This window comes from Populus alba, chromosome 12 (genome assembly GCF_005239225.2).
Source record: "Populus alba chromosome 12, ASM523922v2, whole genome shotgun sequence".
NCBI classification, from domain to species: Eukaryota; Viridiplantae; Streptophyta; class Magnoliopsida; order Malpighiales; family Salicaceae; genus Populus; species Populus alba.
This window is the reverse complement of record NC_133295.1, coordinates 12,411,856-12,421,600: the sequence shown is the minus strand read 5'-3', so window position 1 is coordinate 12,421,600 and position 9,745 is coordinate 12,411,856. Positions and strand designations below refer to the sequence as shown.

Sequence of the window (9,745 nt, the reverse complement as noted above, 5' to 3'; positions counted from 1 at the left end):
GTCTAGCTCCCTCTTCTCCTAATGTTCCATGTCGTTGGGTTCCGTGGTTCTAGCCATCTCAAAGCGTACTAGCAAATCATTTATCTATCACACCAGTGTTTGATATAATGTAGGCTCGAGAAGATGGTGGAGCCTCGGAGGTCAGGATTTTAGGCATACAGTGGAAAAAAGGTAAAGAAGTGGGTGGTGGGTGGTTGTGACAGAAGAGTGACCCGTTCTGCTTCTCTTGGGGAACCCAGTAAATAAAGGGGTTTCAGTCGCCTGCATGTGGGTTGCGGGCCACGGCACCCCTTGGTGAGGGGCTCACATTGATGGGGAACAAGGGGGTGCCCACATGTTACAGATAAGGTAAAAACGAAATTGGGTTTCATTTGTTGCAGCCAATTGACGATATGGAAGTGTCATCTTATCCGATCCAAGGCATATGTACTTGATGTTTTCCATCGGATTGGATCAAGGGAATTGGACGGTTGGAGCCTGAGTTTGTCACTCTTCTTGCATTGAATCACTGTTTGCTTGCTTGCCGTTTTAAATTTTGGTTTAAGCGGTGGGGATTTCCTGTTCCAAGGACTGCATCTGCTGCTTACCTTGTTTTGTTGTTCCATGGTTTCATGTAGTATCTTGCTCGGTGGATGGGAAATTCAACGTGCTCTTTAAGTAAAATCAAAGTGTTGCACTAAGTATCAGATAAAAATTTGAGGAAATTCTTATCTGGACATGGTTTATGATAGGCCATGCTTGCTGGTATTATGAGATCCAAATCAGGAAACATTACCGCGAGTATGGTTCGTCTTTATAAAGATATTAAAATTACCTTGTGCTATCATTATCGGAGTTTTTTGTTCTTGTTTTTTCGCCACAGGGTAAAAGAGTTTACTTGGAAAGTGAAGGCTCTTTTACATTATTTTCCGCGGTAAAATCCATAGAAAGGACTTGTGCGGCCTGTGTAAAAAAAATTAGAAATCAGGATAACTGGCATTGGCAAGACATGAACTGTTACAGTGTTTAAGACATGGAGAATAAGTGTGAAAATGTGTCAAAAGGACAAGTGGAAAGCTCTTTAATTAAATCTGGATTCTCAGAGTTGGATGATCCTCGCTGCAGAGAGGAAGACTAGAAAATCTTGAGTTGAACTCACAGCAAGTATTATGAGGAGAAGCCAAGTATGGTAAATTAAACAAGCACGGCAAGTCTATATGTGCAAAAATTTGAATAATCTATGATGTGGGTTTGATTATTTTTTTTATAGTATTGTTAATGTATGTTGTAAAGAAAAAAAAAATAATTACATGGGGATTGACACTTACATAGATGGCTCCACTGATATTGATTTGGTAATTTGAACGGATAAAAATATAGTTTAATTTGAAAACATTAAAAATATATTTTTAAAAAAATGTTATATCAATAACATACTAAATTAACCTAAATTAACTTCGGTTAGCCTTATAAATTTGCTATTTTAGATCATAAAATCTTGATAACCAAATGTAAAACAAATAATTTTTTTTATTAAACTAAATTCTTAATTAACTTAATATTAAAGAATGAAATTGAAATAAAACTTAACTAAGAAAATAAGATGAGTTAACTCAAATTAACCTGTTAAAAATGGGTTATGTGTGCAGAATAACTTAATACAAAGAAAATCACAACAAATTATAAAACTCAATTTTCAATTAAAAAAACAAAAAATCACCCGAGTCAAACGATCAAGCTCGTGAATCGGATCATGAGACTAGAATAATCTCGTAGAATACGAACTTAAACAAATTATGAAGCTTAATTCACAATAAATCCAATATTCAAGGATAAAATTAAAAAAAAATCAACTAAAAAAAATATGAATCAATCAACTTAACCATAACTTGAATCATAAAATTACGATAACCATCTAAAAAGCAAATAAAAAACAATTATAAAATTTAATTTCCAATCAACTCAATGTTGAAGGATTAAATTGAAAATAAATAAAGAACATAAAAAAAGACTTGAGTATACTCAAGTTAATCTACCAAACTCGGATTAGAAAATCAGGATAACTCTATAAAAAACAAATAAAAAATATTATAAAATTTAATTCTCAATCAACTTAATATTAAAAGATAAAATTAAATAAAAAATATAGAAAAATATCAGTCAACCTAAGTTATAAATTATAAAATCATGATAATCTCATAGAAAAAAATAAAAAAACAATTATGAAACTCAATTTTCTACTAATTTCCTATTTAACTCAGTGTTAAAGGATAAAGTTGAGAAAAAAATAATTAAAAACAAAAAAATAACTTTAGTCAACATAGCTAACCCGCAAAACTCGTGACCTGAATCATAAAACTAGAAAACTTTATAGAAAAAAATCAAAACAAATTATAAATTATAATACCCAATAAATTTAATATTAAAAAAAAAAAAATCACCACCGGTAAAAGGGCTTAGTTTTCACTGTTTGTTCAGAGCCAAGCCCTTTAGTATATGTTGATTAATTAATTAATGGGTATTTTTATTGAAATGCTGAAAGCAAGGCAGGGGATTATAGAATCTTGATTCTTTCAAAAATTTAAACTGATGGTGAGTTTTTCTGCATGATACCTATCCTACAGCAGCCTTTAGAGGCAACTAACTAATAACGCTATTGGTGACATGGAAGACCACTTTGATTGACAGAATGACAACAATTGAGCAACTTTTCCCGTCACCAGGCAACTGAGCTTCATAACCTTTCTTCAAGTTCAACTGATTGCTACATCGTGCCATGGAAGCCAGCTGAATCCAGTAGGACTGCTTTAATTTGATCTGGATGCATGTCCTGCCCTTCTTTGCATTGCTGAGAAATAAAACGACATGTCAGTAACCCAAGGATGAAACACATACAACGCAACAATCGCATCCAAGTTTGTGTACATCTAAATGAGAAGGTAAACCCTCGAACAGATGCAAGAAGGAAGTCATGAGGGAGAGTATATCCGATGGGATATAAATAAAGCCATTTGCATGATATACATCCCAAGATTCTAAAAGAGATTTGCAAACAGACAAGCTCGAATCTTTGCTATATAAAAAGGTCGAAGTTGGAAAATCATAGGGATCAATGCGTAAGATACCTCAAAGTTTCACTTCCAATTTAATGGAGAATAGATACCAACTAATGGGATCACCATAAACAATATGATATTTGCTTTGTTTTTAACTAACAGGTATCATTTTAGACAAGGCTTGCAACACATCATGTGGAGTTTAGCTGTATATTCTAGATTAGGAAGTAAAGGAGAAAGCGTACCTCAGCTCGGAAGATATCCATGGCAAAACCATTGAAACAGCTAATGACAGCTTGCTGGATGTCTAGCCCAAGGTTATCCAAAGCTCTCATAGTGGAGAGCAAAAGACCTGGTTTGCGGCCACAAAACATGTGGATGTTTACAGCTCGTCCTTCTCTCACTCTAACCTCGACCTGTACGTTTAGCAAAATAGTAACTCAACAGATGAAACGCTCATGTAATATAAAATGAACCATCCATTTTAAAATATACACTTGAGAACAGACTACACACAACCAAGTAATGAGAAATGAGAAATGAGACCAACATTGTGCTCGATAGGTTATTCAGAGCCCACAATATCCAAGTGTTCCCTTTTTTGGAAATTTTAAAAACTGAAACTGTATGTCATAGAAGTATAAAATAGGATAAGCTAGTTCGGCAACCATGCTAAATCCAACAGAGGCAATAAGAAAAAAAAATAAAAAAATTTACCCTTGCAGGTTGGCCATTTGGGCTTGGCAATGAGCCGGGGCAAAGTTTGTCCATGATACGGCTGGGCAGTGCTGATGGAGTCGGTGTCAAAGGATGAAAACTAGTGGTTGGCGTCAATGAAGAGCTGGGAGGAGTTGACTCCAATTCATTATGGAGGTCATTAATCCTTTGCAGAAGTTCTTTCAAGTATTCAATTGCATCCCAAGGATTTGATGCCTATCCATCTGTCAGTGCAAGGCCAATAAAACTCCATAATATGATTTTAAAGCACGGGTGAAAAATTTGAGTTCCAAAATCCAGATGCATCTTTAAATAATTTGGCTTAAAGAGCGGAAGAGTTCTGTTTTCCTCCAGAAACGTCAGATTTTGGAGAAAGCATTTTTGAGATCAGCCAAATTAAACAGAAAGTGCAAAAACTGAAAGACTATTGTTTCAAGAATTTGTCATCTCTGTTATGAATCTCAATATTCCTCAGTCCAAGATGAACTATTGAATCGTCATGTCAAAGAGTGATAAAATTTCAATGGCAGATACCAGAGTTCAGCCAATGCAGACAGTAAAAAATAGGTCATTTTGAATTTGTTTGCTTCTTCTGTGGTTCCTGAATCAGTAAGAAAAACTGAATGGGAAATGATGTTTCGGAGGAAAATTAAAAAATCTACTCTTATGATCCACAATACAATGAATCAGGCTATGTACTTTCTGATTGAGGAAGTACAAACAGTTGGGAGTAGGTTGCAAATTATGTTGGACTGTGAAGGGGAAGAGTTTGGCTTTCGGCAGAACTTTCACAAATTCAAGGTATCCTGTGATTTTCTTACATGGTTCAAAGCTTAAAAGTTGAAATAAAATCCAACCTTTATCTTTTCTCTTGTTCAATACACAATCTCAGATCTCTTAAGCAAGCTTGCAAATAATATCAGAATCAAAAGCTGTGTATTGGAAGTGGATTTCTTAAAATACTCATTGCTGAATGCAAGCTTGATAATCAACCTTGTGAATAAGTAAACCAAACACCGAGATCCATGAATATGCAATGGCAAGAAAGCAAACTATACCAAGCAGGAAACACAGACAAATTAGAAGCGTCAGGAACATGGAGCTTCTAACAGGCACAGATAGAGAGGATTGTTAAGTCTATGGAAGAAAGTAAAATATATCAGCAAAAGGAATTGAAAGTCATAGGATTTAATCGATTCATAGGAAGGAAGGAAGAAAAGAAAAGACGAAATCTGCAATTCAACAACTTCATGATGGAGAAAAAATAAAGGATTATGGTGAAAGTAAACAAGGGTACCAGGGTCCATGTGAGAGGATTTAATGCAACTTTTTTTATCCATGCAAAAACAAAAGATGCTACTCATTCAAAAAAACAAAACAAATCACAAACACATTCTATCACGCTAAAAGACATATTAAATGATTGTAAGGACAAAAAATAGCAGTGAACAATTCAAATTCACAAGAAAATGATGAGGAAGAAAATTCTTACTTTGCTGATCTTTGGAACAACAGACCTCAGCATGTACAGCCTATCATTAAGCTTCTTCCGGCGCCTCCTCTCTGCCATCAAATTCTTAGCTGGAAGGCCCCTTTTCTTCCCCTTTTGATCCACACCACCACCAGTAACACCACTATTCGCCTTTGAACTGTTTCCACCATTCTTACCAGTCTCCTCCACCTTAGTATTCTCAGTAAATTCATCAGAATCATAATTCAAACCCGACCCATCAAAGCTAACATCCTCAAGAAAATCATCTCCACTACTAAATTTTCTCTTCTTGTCATTCTCTTCACTAATTTGAGTCATTTCTCTCTTCCCTTTATCTCTCTCAACTTCACCCAAGTTCTTCCTCAAAGCTGCTCTCTTTTGAAACAAGGTAGGCTGTGCGCCCATTGAAGGGTAAGTTTCAAGAGGCCTTAACAATTTAGACCTGTTAAAAAACAACTGATTCCCCGAAATCTCATCAAGCCCTCTAAAACCATTAAACCCAGGACCATTTTCAGGCAACTGAAGCATGCGGGAACTTGAAAATTGTGGATCAGAACATAAATTAGGAATACTAATCTGACTGTTTGAACTCAAATCAGTGAAATTCCCAAAATTCCCCAAAACACCACTTCCCCTGTTTAACAGAGATGAAACATTTGCTGTTGTAGTTGAATTTGTTCCTTGATTCTCAAGGAAACCAATTTCACTCAAATCAAACCCATGCTCTAAAGGGTTGTTAGAAACCACATTGAGGAGTGAAGACAAAGTGGGCTTTGGATGCATAAAGTAATGTACCTGAGAAGGATCCAAATTGTTGAAAACTGAAGAAGAAGGTGAACAAGAAGAGGAAGAATCCACTTGGTGAAGCAAAAGATTATCTGGGTCGACAAGACTTGGTGAAAAGGTGAGGTCTTTGATACTATCTTGATGGTTTTGAAGAATAGTACTAGTGCTGTTAGTCACGTACCACTCATCTTCCACTTCAAACATAGATTTGAAAGTAGAAAGAGAACCCATTTCTTCTTTTCCCTCCAACATAACCCCACCACAACCAGCCGCAGTATTGGTAATGTTGTTGTGGTGATGATGGTTTGTTGTTGAATCTTGCTCTTCTTTATGATCTTCAAGCCAAATATTGTTGCTATTGAGTCTATAAAGCATGGTTTTTTCTAGTCTTTTTCAGAGAAAACTGAAGGAAAGAAAACAAAAACAAATTGTTTAAAAAAGAAAAGGAGAGAAAGAGAGGGGTTTAAAGAGAGCGAGAGAGAAAGAAGAGGACGTTGCAGAAGGAAAAGGGCATTAGCTTTTTATAAGCTAAGCTTTACTGGCATTGGAGGAGCCAGAGAGGTAAAAGATATCCATTTTAGAGAAGGGATGTGGCACGCTATCCCTTTGAACGTTACTCGAATCACTACAACTCTACATACAGGCAGCTTTGTCTCTTTCTGTGTTTTGTCTACCCAGTTGGGTTGGGAATCACATCAGGGCCACTCGTTCTTCTAACCTTAATTCTGTGCATCTTGTTCCTGTTACAACTTACAGGTTGCCGCTGCCAGGAACGATAGACCCCACGTCAGAGAGTTTCCGTTTTAAAGTTCCCAGCAATTATGTTAATTATTTTAGCGGGACAAAATAATAAATTATCTGAGATTTATGCATTTAAATTAATATTTTTTATCATTTTTTTTATTATTTTAATGTATTAATATCAAAAAATAAAAATATTTTAATTTATTTTCAAGTAAAAAAATACTTTTCATACTCTTAAATAAACTTTTAATATGATAATTATTTTATTTGAACTTAATATGTGTTTGATTAATATAGTTCATGATACTTTTAAAAAAATAATTAAAAAATTTTTTTTTTAAAAAAATTATTCATATCATAAAAATTATAAAAAAAAACTTTTAAAATGCATCAATTCAAAAGAAAAAATAATTTTAAAAAACATAACATGTCACAATGCAAAACAAGCACTTAAGACTAACTTGAAAAAAAAGCATGAACTATTAAATTATAACACCAACTCCGTTGGTAATTTTTATTAAATTTTATTTACTTATTATTGGTGTCAATTAAGTTTATATAAGTTTGATTGTGTTGAAGAGACATTAAACTCCAATCCAAACAATTGGATTTTATTAAATCAAAATTTTTACCTAACTTAACTAAAGAATCAGAATGACTTGAAATTATTACTTTATTTTGTTTGTTAAATTGTACCAGTTTTTTTTTTTTTAAATTAATGGTATTTTTAGTTCGACTTATCAAGATTAAATTCCTCTTCACTGGCGTTGAGCCATGTCCTGCATATTTTTTTTATTTATGTATCCATTAAAAAAAAAAAATAGGTGGTCAGGAGTTTAGAATCAATGTATTTGCTTTTTCATGTGTTTTAAATTTTTATAGTTGCTATTAATATGATGATTACTAAAGTTTACATATTATTAATTTAAAAAACCCATATAAAATTAAATAAAATATGTAAAGCTAACCCGAATACACATATTAATTAAAAAAAAAATGTTATGTAGATGTGCTCGGGGAAATAATTAGTGCTTGTCAAATTATTTACTTTTTATGATTCAAGAAAGACAGGAATAGAAGGTGTTCTTATCTTTTTTATTTTTTAGATATAGGTTTTATTATCTTTTACTTCTGTCGTTTTTTTTTATTCAAAGTAAATTCTAAAAAATAATAATAAAATATTTATTAGTTACTCATCATTCAACAATAAAAGTTTATCGTGTACAAACCGCTTGTGTGTGCTTTTATTCCCTTTAAGAACTAACTAGTTTTTTTTTAATACTGTACCATTTAATTTTATCTGATCAAATTATAAAATTTTATATAAATTTCAAGCACAAAAAAACTTATAACAGTCCATGATATATAAATTAATTAATATGTTTGTTAAAAAATATATTTAAAGTTAGGGAGGGCATTGTTGGAGATAGTTGATTATTTCATATCATACCTTATAGTAAGGAGCCAATTGCTGCTCTGGTACGTACCAGAGAATATTTTAAGCTGTGGTCCCAATTTGTATATTTCTTTTATATACAATAAATTCTTCTTACAAGCAATGAACTGTAACTGAAACTGGCTTCACTTGCATACAATGAACTGCAACAGCCATTGTCTAAAATCTTTTTAATATATATAGATTGTCACATATCCCATGCCAATTTCAAAGAGATTAAGATATTGTCCGAGAATTACGACTCTTTATTATGTTTTTTAAAAATATTTTTTTTATTTAAAAATATGTATTAAAATAATTTTTTTATTTTTAATATAATATATCAAAATAACGATTAAAAACAGAAGTTATCCATTTTAATTAACACCATCATTTTATAAATAAAAAAACAAAATACATTGTTTTCAAAATATACTTTACTTCAAGGGCTCGAGCAGAGATTTCTGTAATTGTTATTTATTTATTTATGGGGAATAAATTTGAGGAGGAGGATATATGATATACGTAGATAGGTTTTCTCTGGAGCCCCGGGTATCTCGTGAATCTTTTTACTTCACCGCACCTAATACCCAATCAAGAACCTTAGCTTTCTTTTTTCAAGATTCGGTTGGTCAACAGTTCCTTCCCCTCCTTCATCTCCTCCACCTCTCCAAAATTTTATTTTTTTTCTTCGTTTTATCTATGGTTTAATATTGGTTTCGTGTGTATGCATGAGAAGGGTACTGTTTATTTATTTTAGTAGGGTCTGATTTGGAAGTATAGTTGCAGTTATTTTTCAAAGTATTTTTATTTGAAAAATATATTAAAATAATATTTTTTATTTTTAAAAATTATTTTTGATATCAACGCATTAAAATAATCTGAAAACACTAAAAAATATTAATTTAAAGTAAGAAATAAAATATTTTTAAAATTTTTAAAATATATAAAATAAATAGTGATTTAAATGGCAAAATCAAGTGATGATTTTTGGTTTAATAATTGCTAAAAATGATAGAATGCCTTGACCCACACGTTCTTTTTGAATTTGAGATGACAATGACGTGATTTTTCTAAAAAAATCACTGAAGTTAAGAAAAAATAAATTCTTATACACAATATTCACTCTACAAATACAGAATTATAAATTATTAAACTCTATATCAATCCACTTCCCTTCCTCGGATTCGAACCTATTGCTTGCTAAGAATGAGAGAGAGAGAAGAAGAGTAATGTCTGGGAATGTGGAGGTGCAAATTATTTAATGAATATTGTAATGGTTAATTTTTAAAGTATTTAAAAAAAAAAGAATATTAAAAGTAATATATATATAAAAGTCAATTCCGAACTACTCCTATGTCTACGTTGCCAATGTATGAGCAGGTGGAGATAAGGACCACATTAAATTGAAATAAATGTAAAATTGAAAAAAAGAAACGAAAAGGAGATACGAGTCTTTAAATATGTCGCAGTTCAGCTGCCATAGACAGGGCAGGAAAGTCGCCTTTAATATTTCTTGTGCAACCCCGTGAACCT

At 32.4% G+C, this 9,745-nt stretch overlaps 1 protein-coding gene across 1 annotated transcript; it reads right to left on the bottom strand.

Moving 5' to 3' along the window:
• Positions 1-2,482: 2,482 nt before the first annotated feature.
• On the bottom strand, positions 2,483-6,723 carry LOC118044614 (transcription factor ICE1-like). Its single transcript, XM_035053003.2, is given in 5 exon segments — positions 2,483-2,827; positions 3,281-3,451; positions 3,753-3,955; positions 3,958-3,976; positions 5,245-6,723. Coding segments are annotated over 5 exon segments (1,638 nt in total). The 5' UTR covers positions 6,406-6,723; the 3' UTR covers positions 2,483-2,743.
• Between the last annotated feature and the right edge of the window lie 3,022 nt (positions 6,724-9,745).